We start from the raw sequence: 14805 nt of genomic DNA, 5'->3' as shown, positions 1-14805 counted from the left end.
AAAAGTGATAAGTGCTTTGATAACTGGGATTATTTAAATGATGTAGCAATGCACAATTTTTATGTTTTTAATAGTTTTACACATCTGTAGTGGTCATCATGAATGGCATCAGCTGTGAATTCAAACCGTAAAAGGGGGTCGTTTTGTGCGGTGAGACGACAATAGTGGAGTCAAGTTTCTGGTCAACAATATTTACTTGCGCTGAACAAAGATGTGATGTCACATTTTTGACACAGAAAATAAATAAATATCTATCTACTGATACAGTTTGTAACCTGGTAGTGTGATAATGTAATAAATGTAGTGATGCAACGCAATAAAGGTACAATGTCTGTGATTCCAAGCACAGAGCAGCAGTGTTTCTATTGGTCAAACGAGCACATCCACCTAATCATTTACCTGAAAATCAGCTGCTCATAGCACCCAAACAGGAAACACAGGCTTCCATGGAAGGTCACAAAACCGCTGGATTGCCTACATACAAATGAATGAGTTTTTTCAAGGAGAGATGGCGTCACTCATGGCCAATGTACTTGTTGCGTCATGTCAGCTAAAATTTGTTTTAAGGGCAATTAAACCCAGACCTAATAAATATAACACCAGCATATAAATACATAGTATTTGTCAAAAATATCAAACTGTCAAACTGTCAAACAGCTGTAAAAAAATATTAAAACTAACAAAAACTAAACAAAAATAAGGGATTTTAAAATATTTAAGAGCTACAACACTATAGAACCAATGAATAAGTTCTCATTCCACAAGTGTTAATGGACTGCCATCCAATCTCCATGCACCTCACAGGGAGGTGAAGCTGTTGAAAAGCCCTTTAACATGCTGTAAAATAATAAATAGGACAGATTGAATAGGAATTATTGCCAAAAGTACAAAAATGCGAATTGTTACTGTAAAAAGGGGCATTTCTTTCCATTTCCAGTGACAGCTACATGAAAATGTTTTCTAAGTGCACAGATTTCAAAGGTTTATACAGCTGCAGTCCTTCCTTCTTCTACCCTGTCAGATTACTTGAACCAGAGTAAAGCTAATTCTCTGATTTCTAACCTCCAAACCTTTTCAGTTCAGTTGTGCGCAGAGGCTGCAGCATCCTCTGCTCCTATTTCTTTGTTCCACACAAATGGATTTTCCACAGATTCGCAAAGTGAATGAGGGAGTAGCGATTGCCATCTGCTTCACACCTCCATCACTCTGTTCTCCTCCCACTCATCCCTCTTTGCTCCCACTTTATGTCAGAGGCACTTGCTCAAAGTTAATTTCTCAAGTGTCCCCTTTACTCGTTAAACGATTACCTTGGCGTCATCTTTGCTACGTGTGCATACTGCAAATATCGTTCCATCTTTAGTCAGCAGAAAATTGATCCATGCAGTTTGTGACCTTTAGTTGAAGCTGGTGGATGTTGAACATTATTTGATAGCTAAAAGGTCAATAACTAGTCATCACTGAGCAAGCTCCTTGAACCAAGGTCCTCCAAAGTCATGCTCAGCAGGCTGTTACATTTGACTGAACGTAAATATGTGCTTTAACTCTAATCAATGTAACTAATGACTGACCTGTGATCATTAGGAAAGTATGATTGGAAAAAACAAATTCTGCTTCAGCCTGGGGAGCCCATGCCAGATCAATGTTGCCATGACATTCATTGCACGTGTTAATCCCATCCAGTGTTTCGCCCATGTTAATGTGACATTTGTGCGAGAAGCAGATTGTCATTGTCGCGGCCTCCAGGGATGGAGGCAGACATGCTGGAAATCCAAAAGCGGAGGGATGAGTTGGGGACAGAGAGAGTGTCACATGCAGGTGTCCCTTCCTCTCCCATGTGAGGCACTCGGGAGAGAGTGGGAGGGTGTGTGCGTGAGGGGGGCCGATGCCAAGAAATCTTCACCATTATGAGGAAGAAAATGCCCAGGTTTTCTTCAGCCAGATATTAAAAAGATACCCAAACATAAATCAATCAGTGGAGAAAATTTTATTTTCTCTCTCACATATCCTCTGTTTCCTCACTGTCTCTCTCAACCTGCTCAGCTTTACTCTGTGTGTGTGTGTGTGTGTGTGTGTGTGTGTGTGTGTGTGTGTGTGTGTGTGTGTGTGTGTGTGTGTGTGTGTGTGTGTGTGTGTGTGTGTGTGTGTGTGTGTGTGTGTGTGTGTGTGTGTGTGTGTGTGTGTGTGTGTGTGAAAACAGAAGTGTGTGAGCACGAATTACTGTGTGTGTAAATAAAGTTCGTAGCCTATTAGAGCTTTAAGAGAAGCTTTAAAAAGTGTTTGTGCCATAGGACTTGTAATGTATGAAATAAAATATGTATTTATACTCAATCATGATGAATATAATTACATACAGCACAGTATTATAATGATATATCCATGAATGTACAACTGACGCTTCTGGCATTTTTGTTGGTATTTTTCTGATTGTGATTTTCTACACAATGACTTTTTTGAGCAGTCTTTTACCTCTCTCCATGGCAGTGTTTCAGAGCTGTGTTTTTTGATTGTACTGGAGTGATTCTCGGCTTGCATAATTATGTTCTTTTTCCTCCTAATGAATGTATTGATTGTATAAAGAGTGTGTCTTACTGTGCTGTGAGAAAGTATGCAGAAATGTGTTTGCTGATATTTTTGAATGAAGAAATAAAGAACAGTATGTCTAATGGTTGAGATACAGAGATGCTGGTGGACTGTGTCTTTCTGTCTGCAAACAAAATCACACTAAAGTCTTGACTTCCCATTCAATACTGTAATCAATCACTAAGATACAGCTACACACACCTAAGCCATAAAGGAAATCGAGGAAGTGTAGGAGTGTCTTTTTTATTCTATATAGAGGCCTCTCTGAAGTTTAATTTCTTCCTTCATAAAGAAATAATTGTACCAATTTACAGCTACAATCCAGCACTTCCAAACAGGTTAACACAGTATTGAATAGAACTGAACTAAAAACTGCCACATTAGTTTGATTACTATCCCCCTTTATGCAACTTCTTCCTGTAAGAGGTAAAATATGTGACATAAACATGTTTTTTATATATATATTAGAATATATACATGAACAGGTTGTTCTAATAAAGGAGAATAAACACTTGAACAATGCAGTGACAAAAAGAGATCAGCAGTCCAGTCCAGGTGATAATCACAAGCTCAGAGATAGAGAGGAGGGATTCAGCCATGTGTATGCACTTGTATGACTTGTGTTGTGTGGACAACTAATCTGTTTACACAGTCAGATTGTGGGTACTCGCCTCCCATTTGGGAACAAAAAGCAAGTCCTCATAATGTAAATCAGTACTTTTTATGTGAAGACTGTAAAGCCTCCAGAAAATGGCCATAATGTTCTCTGAAGTGATGGAAACACGACTGTGTATGTGTGTGTACGCCCAATTAAAGTCTTTGACACCAGCGCTGACTCAGCTGACACTTTGTCCCTGTCAGTGTCAGGATAAGTGAGAAACAGAGCATAACGTACATGACAAGAAACACACGCAAGAGAAGATGCTATTTTATTCGCCTATAATCACCTCTGATTGAGGAGCAACACAAGTGTGTCATCTCCCAAACTGCCCTGGTTACATCAGCAGTTACAGTCAGCCAATGTCTGACTTGCTCATATTCATAGTCTACCAATCGTGAATACACACAGCTCATGACAAACCAATTAACACCTCACTCACAACAAAAAAAAAAAAAAAACACTTACTCACTGTTGCTTCCCCACATAACGGTGAAGTTAACAGCAGCTGAATAAGAAGATCAGAGTGTCCGTGTCAGTGCGACAACCTGCAACAATAAAACCACATCACGGTAGATTGTATGAGCTGAGGTTCGCTGTACTTTTCATCTACACACTAATATAAATATATATACAGTATAATCCATCTGATAAATGTCCTGCCAGACCTTAACCATGTGAGGTTTGGCCGGGAAGGGGAGAGTTCCACAGAGAAGGAGAAAATGAGAGAATGAAGAGAGAAAGATGGAAGGACTGGGAGAAAAAAAACTGTGTGTGTGTGTGTGTTTATGGCCAAGTCATAGCAGTATGCTGCTGCAGTAACAAAGATGGATGAGTCTGTCTGATGCTGCTGTGAAGGGGCTGCTGCTGATTCTGAGTGTGCGTGCACACAGGTATTCACATTCACTGATTTCTTTCTTTCTTTCTTTTTAAAGTCAAGAGTATAAAAAAGGTGACAAAAACCTTCTCTGAGCATCACTGTAAAAAAAAAAAAAAAAAAAAAAAAAAAAGGACATTTTAAATGTGTGTGTCAAAACTCTGTTATGTTCAGGCAGGGACAATAAATCATCCATTGAAGGGACACATGTCTCCGAGCTGCTTCAGTTCAGGGTCCTGGTGTTGTGCATGCAGTCACACTGTTACGGCTTACAGGGACCAGCCACACTGTAAATGAAGTTTTCTTCAAGTAGCCTATCTGAGTATTTTCTTCTCTAATGAGGGAGTAAAAGACAGGTAGTTTCTTTGGAAGGTTCACCTATAATTTAAATTAGGTTAGGATGAGAAAAGAATGAGGTGTCTAAATAAGAGGTCCTCTGTGGTTATTTCCAGACCAAGAGCCTCCTATGTTGACAGAAATCTCACTGTGTGTGTGTGTGTGTGTGTGTGTGTGTGTGTGTGTGTGTGTGTGTGTGTGTGTGTGTGTGTGTGTGTGTGTGTGTGTGTGTGTGTGTGTGTGTGTGTGTGTGTGTGTGTGTGCGTGCGTGTGCGTGTGCGTGTGTGTGTGTGCGTGTGTGTGTGTAAAATAGGATACAAACCTGAGCTGTGCCTCTACTTCACACAAAATCTGAGACTTTGAGTGAGATCTGAGTTACTGATGGTATCACGAGCAGCTCTGAGATCAAGGAGGACCACGATACAGTGCTGCCCTGATCCAGCAGATGTAAAACATAAAGAATCATTTCAGATTTTTTTTGTCGCAGTTTGACTAAAACTCAGAATGAACATTTTCAAAGAGCTCTCGTCTGTTGATTGTAAGATAATGAGAGATGATCCTCATAAAGCAAACCTTGACCAAGACCAGAGTTGAGCCTTGATTTTCAGTATAAGTTTTACTCTTACACATGACAGTGAGAAATTGGCTTAATGGAGTTTTACAATGAACTTTTACGAGTCTGAGGAGAAGGCGAGCTTTAATGGTGGAGATTTCTAACATAATTTATAGATTCAAATAAAGTTCTCGGATTATATTGATTACTACTTCTACTTATATCACTCGCAAAATAATTTGCTCTTGCGATTGTTATGGATTCACAAGATCCTTCAGTTGCAGATGAAACACAAGCATGTCCACTTACCCGCAAGGGCAGCATCACATGAAGCTTTTTTATCAGTTTAAATCACAAACTGCTAATGTAATATAAGGTGTCTTTACAAGGAGTGTACACAATAACAGTAACAATCTAATACAGCGGCACAAACTACCACTGTGTGTTATTATTATACTGTACATAACAGTGAGGAGCTTGCAGTACTGTTGCACTGGACTGCATTGCATTTCCTCTTTACACACAGGTGTTACAGCACACACTGTACATGGGTGACTCTAATATTGTCCTCACAAATGTTTTATTCATTGCAGAGATGTATTGGATTGTATTACACTGTTATTATATCTGTCTCCGTGTCTATCTGAGATGTAGGTGTGTGTGTGTGCTCCAGGCTCTCTCTCAAAGACTTATCTCCCTCACTGAGTAATAACTGCTGTCATTATTATTTGTGTAATCAGACCTAGCGTTTGAGAACGAAAAACAAAACAAAGACATTGGAGACGACTGCACTCAATCTTGTACCTCAACTGATGAGGTTCAAGATCTTCACACAGAAAAGCGCAGAAATGTGACAAACAGGTGATTTTCAAACAGCTTTGCTCATATCAGTGACACCAGTAACAATTTATACCTGTGCCTCTTTCGGACTGGGACTGAAGCTGGTGGAAAATTTAGTGGTGACAAAATTATATTCTGGAGTCATTACTTAGCCTTTGAGTGGTTCTTTCAGAGGACATTTGTATTCTGACACAAAGTGACTCAGGCAAACAACTTGGACTGTTCCAGACAGTGGACTGAAACAAATCATATATTAAAGTATGATGATAATATTGTCAAAGAGAAGGACATTTTTTTTGGTCATTTTTGCAACCTTAAAGGCCATGAAAACCTATTTTCTTTTTACTATGAGCAACATGACTCAAGTTAGCAGTTCTGAATATTTTAGTGTCCAAATTTATGTGTGCTGTTTTGTGTATGCTCTCCGTACTGGCTTGATAGGGCAGTGGGATTTATCTGTTGCTGTTTAATTAGCATTGTGTGAACTTGTTTAGGAAGGGCCTGAATGTAAATGACAGCCCTCTATATATAAAAGTCCCACAGTACAGGTCTAAAAGTGAACTGCGGTGCTTTCCTGTAGCTGAACAAAAATGATGTACACTTTTTTCATTTAGTTATTCAGAATAGGCCCATTTCACAAAATCACATTGTGTGTATCCTTTCTTATACAAAATCTGTACATCTATTTTAATGCATATCTTAGATCCTATATTGTTTATCTCCAGGTTTTCTATCTTGCAGCCTCCTTTTTTCATGTTTATTGGAGCACTGCTCTTTGCACTCTTTGCAAGTGAATGTCACCAACTAGCAAATCAGCGTGAAAGTGGCAGCAAGAAGTTTCCATCATGTTTTAGCAAGATACCAAAGAAAAAAACAGGAATTCACTCGTGAGCATTGGTCCATAGAGCTACAATCATTCAAATACTGCAACAGGGTTCCTTTAATGAACGGAAGTGAACTTTTACTGGTTAATTTAGTCATTAATATTCAGTTCCAGCCTGTAGCACCATCAAGCTCACAGGGGTCCACTGAGTCTTAATCACCAACATGAGAGGTTTCAAACACCTCTCATGTTGGTGATTAAGATTCTAAGATTCAGTTGTTTTGGAACAGAACTGTGGACTTATTGTATTATGATTTCACTAAAATACGTTGATTGTCAAATGATTTTATGAATGATTCAGCAGCCCAGTGAAAACACACCGATCGTTAATACAATAAAGCCACAGTTCTGTTCCTTATATGCATTTTATATGCACTGGTAAACTGTTGTCAAATTTTGAATGATCAATTTGTTATTTTTGGAGGTAAAAAAAATATATACCGTCATGTTCGACGAGTCAAAGGCCACGTTTCTGTTTAATGCTAACCAGAAACCAACTGAGTGCCTGTCCCTGAGTACATTCATGTAGCCTAGCACCAATGCCTTTCCTATGATAGAGCCTTATGAATCCATGCTAATCCCCCTTTCATCACACCTAGTCCTCCTCCCCAGCTGCCTTTCCTCTGGCTGTGAATATCTGCCCATTTAATGTATCACCTGCTGTGCAACCCACTCTGCTTTCATCAGGCTAACCACACCACCTTGATGTTGGAGTAGCTTTTTTAATTCAGAGTGGTTTGAGGATCAAACAAACTGCAAGTCCAAAACAACTACAGGAACAAAAGGTCACCTGTGAAGTTGACACTGACAGCAATATTATGGGTAAAATATTATGCAAATGCACCTGACAACTTTGTTTGCATCATGAAGGATCTGTTTAAACACCGAAAGACCACATAGCACTGCAATTTGATCAGATGATATTCTATCATGTGGTGCACGGCAATAATTCCATAAAACCACATGAAATATAACAAAATAATCTCCTTTTCCTGCACAAAACCTACAATACTGTGTGAATCCCTCCCTTTGGTTCAAAACAATAAAGGAAGGTTTAATGAGTGAGTCCAGCAGCTGACAGTAAAGCTGTGACGCATGGCCAAAAGAGCATTGCTGCCTTCCTGAGGGACACATTGTGAAGTGATGGCAAATACAAAAGGATGGCCACAGGTTTAATGAGCGAGAGGAACTCTTCTTGTGGCCCCATATTACCATCACCTCCCTTTAATGATGACCTCTCCCAACTGCTCCTCCTCTTCCTTTTTTCTCTAGAGTTGACACTACTCCCGCAGCAGCTTTTAGCCAACTCCATCTTTAATCACAATTCAAGCAGTGTTTCAAAATGCAAGAACAAATGGCAGCAACGGCCATCCATCACAATCCTGGAGCTGAGAAAGAAACTGCATACGTGATGAGGTGTAGAAACAACACAATGCAACAACATTTTGCTGATCAGGTTCATTTTTCTTGCTGTTTTCCAACCGTAAACTCACTGACCCAACTTTTGAAAATGTGCACACTACTTTGTTATTCAATGACATCTCATAGATTTTGCACATAACTGATGAAAAAGTTTGGATTGAGATTGACTGCAGCGACTGAGCTGAATCATTATAACTGAAACACACTGATTAAATACAAAAATTTCAACTACTATCCATGATGAAGTAGATGATAAACCAAAAGTCTGATGCCGGGCTTCATTGAAAGAGATGCGCAACATGTTGATAGATGCAAAGAGGCAACTTATAAATTCTAAATCATAACTGCTTAGGTGTGCCTAAGTATTGGTGTGCATTTAACTGCCACGAGGTCTGAAAAGATGAATGCGGCTGGTGGCTCAGGCCGTAATTTCCACTGGGACTGAAATCTTGTTTCTGACAATCTTGCTGTTATTGTTCATGATTGATTTTCTAACAGAAAGGGTTAATTACAGACACAGGGCTATAAGAGCTCGTCTGTGTCCGGAAGAAATTAATATAAAAAGGTGCCTGAATAAAAGGATAAGGCCGTGAAAGATAGTTCCTTGTTGCAAAGATGCAATAGAAGTCTGTCTAGCCCTCCAAGGGTCACGTGGGAGAAAACATATTGATAAATTGAGCACTATCGGTAATTTGGAAGTGAAGGTTTTTGCAAATAACACAAACTAGATTCAACGAAACAAAACAGAAAAACCAGGGTTTTGTAACAGCAATAACACATTTAGCCAAAATGTTGCTGACCTGAAGTTTTTATGACATTAATGAAGATGATTTAGGCTTTTTAACAAAGAATTGACAGTGTGCCACATTAGGAAATGGTGATTTTTTTTTTTTTTTTTTTTTTTTTTAAGACAGGTTGCCACTAAGAGCACTGATATGCCTATCATTTCTTTTATGGGTATGACACCTTCATTTTCTCTTTTGGTTTGTTTAGGAAACAATCCAGGGGATTTTGAAATGATACTGGTTGTGGATGTTTAAGTGTTGGCTTTATATTGCAACATAATCCAGAATCAGTGATGCAGTGATGCAGCTGCTGATGTTGGTGAGCTTTGAGAGGTTGATGAGGGGCTCTGACTCCATCCTCCGCAACGCCCTTTACCACCCTCTAGGGAGCTCCCTTTGAGCCTCCGGCCCTCCATTCGGAGGACAGGCACCGCAAACAGGGCCCTTCATCTGGCAAAATGACAACCACTGACAATGAGGACCAACCTATTTGACACAGGGCAGACTCCAAAGACATTTTGTTCTCCTGCCGCCAGATGTTGGCCTTGGCCTGCACACTCCTGTGCAACTTCAAAGAGAGGTGAACAAAGTGACGAACGGCAGATAGGGAGGTGGTTATAGAGCGATAGTGTGATGGAGAGGTGTGGGTATAGAGTGTGACAAGCTGAAAGGAGGCAAAGGAGCAGCAGATCCCTCTCATTTCCTCAGAAAGCAGACTGCTTTAACTGCACAGCGAGGGAAAGACATCTTTAATGCAATGCATGATGCAGCTTTGGAAGCCACACAAGAGGTGGACATGCACCAGTTAACCGCATACCACGGGAGATTTCCAACTATTCCACACCACTCGTCACTCCCCCTCTCGTTGTGATTAGTTTTTACAATCAGTGGGAGCAAATTGGAATTTGCTGACAGCCCATCAATCACGTCTTGGCTACAATCTGTTGAGCAGCCCGACACGTGCCAGCAGACTTATCGTACAGTCAATTTCCCCTCAGACAGTGAAATATATCTTTGCGCCGCATGCGTATGGGACACATTAAGAACATTCAGTTTACATTTACCATTAAGTACGAGAGCGTGCTGCTTGTCACAAATATAATTTGTCTCGGGGGCCCTGGAACAACTCTGTTACTTACTGCTGTCTTATTTTACTCAACAATGCCCAACTGTGGTAAGAGGTATATTTGAATTTGGTTGACTGAGCTACAATTAACATGACGTTTTTGTCTGTGCCTCAAATAATTAAACATATATTCTTGACTTTTTCATGTATCTGTATCTTGGATACAATTTAACTTCATTACATTTTAGTTGTGGCATAATTAACCAAAAAAAAATGTAATTCAAATGTGTGAAACGGTTCATTTAAACAAAATGGTCGAAAAATGTGCCACAATTCATTCCAGTTACTTTGCTCGCAGTTTGGAAAAAACCCAATTTGTTTTGCTCGTCGCTGATTATTATTTCCGCAAGTGATGGATAATAGCCTACTGAGTTCATCTCTCAATCAGTTATGGTTTTGAAGTTTATAAGAACTTTTATACATAAGTAGGACTGGAAAACACACAGCTTAAAAGCCATGAAAACACACTCCTAAGGCTAGTAAAGCCATGAATACAAAAGGAAGGTTAAATGTTTGGGGAATTTCCTCTCATTTGTAAAGAAAAAAAACAAACACTTGCACACCACTCTTCTGCAGCTCCTGCTGAAGTCTTGGTTCACCGAGTTCATAGTGTTCAGCAGTCTGGAGAGGTAGATGCAGTCTCTCTCCTTTTCTCCCTCGCCAAATCCTTCAACTGTACTCAATACGAAAGAGAGTGATTAATTAGTATGGCCAGCAGCTATAAAGGGTCCAAATAAGTTGTCATCACTGGTCCCGAGGGTGTCTCTCGGTTCAAAACAGATCACACTGCCATTTCGCTCCCTCAGACCTTGCAGTTATGTGCTCACATATAGTTAATGCTATCCAAAACTCATCGGGCTAAACTTAATTTGTGGGCGGCGGTGGCAATAGCAGCAATTCCTATCTTTGATTGAAGAAGTAATCAGTGGTGGAGGTAAAAGCCGAGTCATTTGATATTCTGATCAGTCGCCGTGCTCACATAGACATCTTGCTGTTGCCATCTAATAGTAGCACAGAGCATAAAGTTAGGAAGTGTGGTCATTATTTTTAGAGAGCCATTCCAGCCTGACAGCTGTGAAGTAAAACATCAAACCGCCCCCCCTCCCCGCCCCCCGCCCCCGCCCCCATCTCCTGGATCTCTGGGGTACTGTTGTGATTTCCCTCATAATAAACCAGCCACAGTAACTGCTCAGGGATCCGTATCGAACCGTGCATGTTCAAAAGGGTATCAGCATGTTGCCTGATATGCCATCATGCTTGTGTTGTGCTTATGTGTGCACAGAAAACTGGGACCATCTCATTAAAAACCAACATCCAGAAATGAATCCTTGATCTTAATGGATTTCTTTCCTATTTTAGTCACATGAAATGAAATGAAATGAAATAAAAGAGAGAAAGAGCTTCCTTCAGTGCAGGGAAACACATCTTGTGACAATTCATCACGAGTCCAATGACAAATGGTGTTTTATGGCACAATCAGGCAGCATAAGAGAAGGCTGGCTATGAAGTCCATCATAATTATAGTGACATTTGTCCTTTAACGACAATGAGTAATTTGACAAAGGAGGAGGAGACGATAGGTGGCGAGTGGCGGTAATACAAGAGAATAACAGCCCGGAAATGTTCCCACTGAAAGACAACAAGATGAGAAAATGTTAAAATAGCAGAAACATTTTTTAAGTTTTGTTGCACAGAATATAAGTTTATTTCAATAATACATAAATCATTGTGTTGCAGAGACTCTACATCTTTTATTACCAAAACTGATTTAACTGTTATGTATTAGTATCACACTAATGTTTGGTTTTACATTAAGATGTAAATAACAGTTGGAGTGATGTTAAAACTGTCGTTTTATGTAGTTGTTCTTCAGTATGATCACTAGAGGGCAGCAAACACAGGATTCTAAATACATTTAGGCCAAAAATATATTATAATTTTGATTTGATCTATATCCTATGATCGAGTCATTTATTATTCGTATAGCTGCATAGCTGAAATAATTTAATATTATTTACATATTAAAATACATTTTTACAAAAATCAATAAATATAAGAAATGACCAAATACACACATTTACTTCTGTAGGTATGCTTTGTATCCAATACTTGCAAATGTTTAAGGCACATTAGATGCTAAGATTCTCCCTTCATGGGGCCATTTGGTCCCAAATTGATGAGTAAGATCTATCCATGGCACTATTCATCATTTCTAGAGCACCTTTTTGAATTATGGTACCAATCAGTTTGAGTGTTTGTCATAAATATTAAATTCCTGAAAAAAACATTAGGCAAAACCGGACTTAAACTGCAGACTTGCGCTGCAACATATTTGGTAAGCAGTAGATGGCAGCAATAATATCCACAAACCTGTCAGGAGTCTCTATCCAAGAATCTAGAAGAGGAAGGAGGAGGAAGGAGGAGGAGGAGGAAGAAGGAGGTGGGTTTTTTTCTGTTTAAAAAAGGGTGTTAGTGCTGTTTCGCTGTCTGAGACAACTACAGAACACAGCTTCATGTTGTGAGCTGACTTCTGCTGAGAATCAAACAAGGTTTTCTATATTTTCCAGGTGAGTAATTGTCAGCAGAACTTTGTAGTATGATTTCAGAGGTGGGTATTTTAAGTCACTAAGAGTGCAACACATGGCAGCTGAGGTACAGTACAGTTGTTAGCCAGGATTGTCTTTTGTTAAAGCCAATGAGAATCTGTGTGCTTACTTTTTTTTAAATTTTAGGATTAAAATGAAGATGTACAGATCAAGAATCTGTTGGGAGTTACTTGTAACAGGGAGCTCAGTGGTTGGGTTTTTACCAGTGAGGTGGACTCTGTCATACTCATGTTCTGGTTCTCAGTCAGATCAGATGTGTGCAGAGATGCAGAACAGCAGCAGCAACAACGGTGTGATTGGCTATCAGCAGCTGAGGGGAAGATGGACGACCCTGCTGAACCGCCTCAACGATGACCCCAAGGTGACCTAAAACTTAACAACTGCACCTGTCCAGTTTTTCTTTCTTTATCCATCGTGTACTTTCACCTTTTTGTCGACCTTCCCTCCCAGCTGTATTGTGTCATTCTGTCCTCAAAAGGTAGCTCTGGTGATGAACTCAAGACTCGGGCAGTATCTCAGCAGACACCCTTCCTTGGCTCTCACAGCGTTGGTGTTCGGCGCCATGGCTGCACTGCCGACGGGACTTTTCCTCTCCTTTGCTCTTGTGACTATGACTATGTCGGTGGTGGGTTTTGTTTTCTTTGAGGGTAGGTGAACTCAACTCAAACGCTGCATTGTTTAATGAAACTGCACCTGACGATTCTTTTTGCAGCCACAAACCTGGGATTTCTTCTTTGTGTCCATCAGTGTTCCTGCTGTTTGTCGGGGGGGTAACTCTGCTGAGTGTGCTGTCTGGCATCGGCTTCTTCTCTGTCCTGGTTTCAGGCATCATTTATGCTTCGTATATCACCATCATCAACCCCTTGTACCGTAATTACCCACATCTGATAAAAGGTAATGGACTGACAAATCAGCACGAGTTGTTTCATTAATGCACACTAAATACTTGTGGCCTACTTAGAAGAGAGAATAACTGCACGAGAAGCATTTTTAGGTTCAAGTCTCTGGTGGCAATGTACAATCGTCAATATGAACATGTCAAGGTTGCATCTGCCACTTACTGAAAGGTGGTCAGAACATCAGTGATGCTAAAAATGTGTGGAGTTTAATTGGGTCATCATTCCTATTGTGATATTGTACACATAATCATGTTACGTTTATTTTGTTCTTTTATCCGATTGTTTTCGTCTGACCAGAGAGGTCCGATCCAGGGGAAGGAGAGTGAAAGTGAACCTTCAGAACAAAAGGAAATGCAGTAGTTTGATGCCTCCTCTTCTCTCTTGATTGGGAATACCTGAAGATGACAGCTTATTTTAAGAAAGAATTTGTGGACTCAACTGTTTACTTTATCCAAATAAGCCTGTGTTTGGGTTAACTCTCAAAGTATTTTGTGCGAGTGGTCGGATATAATCTTTATTGCAATAAATTAAACTGAATGCACTCATGTCTTGTGTAATGGTGGATTTATTTCTTCATTTCTGATTCTTCTTCCTGTCTTTTTTTAAAAGCAAGTGGGATAATGTATATGGAATAATTATCTAAATTATACAGGTGTCTAAATGCTAGATCGGCAACATAAGGGTACTTAATGTGATTAAATGTAAATGTTGCCTCTCTGACATGTTCTGTTCACTTGCTCATAGTCAGCTGGTATACTGTTATTGATCGGTGTAATAATGTCAAATTGGCTGGAAGTGTAAGATGTCACACGACAAACTAATTAAGAACACGGGTGAAAATATTGATCCTCAGTGTTAGTAGTAGTGGTCAACAACTCTGAAGGGTACCTTGAAAAGCAGTGTGGATTTTATTGTTGCTTGCATCATTTTAAACATCAAACAGCAACAACAATGGAGGGTGAGTCTCATGAAATCTTTAATGGAGGTGATATCATGCAAAAGAAAATCTTGAATTTTTTTTTTTTTTTTTTGTAAAGAAATTTGAAATAATTTTTATTTAGGAATTACTCATTTCAAAAAGTTGACGAGTCCTTTAAATTGGATAAAAACGTACCCATTAAACACCATCACTCCGACTCAGTATTGGAGCATCATAACTCCACAATATCAGATGTGTTTACTTGCCCACTGTCCAGACATACAGTTCGTCTATGTGCCAGATATCAAAACACTTCTTACC

The 14805-nt window shown here is 39.6% G+C and overlaps 1 protein-coding gene across 2 annotated transcripts; it reads left to right on the top strand.

Moving 5' to 3' along the window:
- The first annotated feature begins 12553 nt into the window (after positions 1-12553).
- On the top strand, positions 12554-14102 carry LOC138623328 (lipid droplet assembly factor 1-like). Of its 2 annotated transcripts, XM_069702781.1 has the most exons (5): positions 12554-12627; positions 12911-13027; positions 13145-13313; positions 13414-13560; positions 13867-14102. In XM_069702781.1, exons 2-5 carry the CDS (start codon positions 12920-12922, stop codon positions 13923-13925), a joined length of 483 nt encoding a protein of 160 aa, XP_069558882.1. In that variant the 5' UTR covers positions 12554-12627; positions 12911-12919; the 3' UTR covers positions 13926-14102. The 2 variants fall into 2 exon arrangements, with proteins under 2 accessions (XP_069558882.1, XP_069558881.1); XM_069702780.1 differs by lacking the exon at positions 13867-14102 and having other exon boundaries at positions 12560-12627; positions 12930-13027; positions 13414-13817.
- Positions 14103-14805: the final 703 nt, after the last annotated feature.

Source organism: Brachyistius frenatus, unplaced genomic scaffold, assembly GCF_029030835.1.
Source record: "Brachyistius frenatus isolate BFR_SWC_R1_liver_20210118 unplaced genomic scaffold, ASM2903083v1 Contig_43, whole genome shotgun sequence".
NCBI lineage: Eukaryota > Metazoa > Chordata > Actinopteri > Embiotocidae > Brachyistius > Brachyistius frenatus.
This window is presented reverse-complemented; position numbering and strand designations above follow the sequence as displayed.

Excerpts from the sequence above, each read along its gene's own strand:
- LOC138623328 (XM_069702781.1), top strand. The coding sequence starts at position 12,920 with ATGTGTGCAGAGATGCAGAACAGCAGCAGCAACAACGGTGTGATTGGC. Across the intron at positions 13,314-13,413 it reads GGGTTTTGTTTTCTTTGAGG|TGTTCCTGCTGTTTGTCGGG; the intron begins GTAGGTGAACTC and ends TGTGTCCATCAG. Across the intron at positions 13,561-13,866 it reads TTACCCACATCTGATAAAAG|GTCCGATCCAGGGGAAGGAG; the intron begins GTAATGGACTGA and ends CTGACCAGAGAG.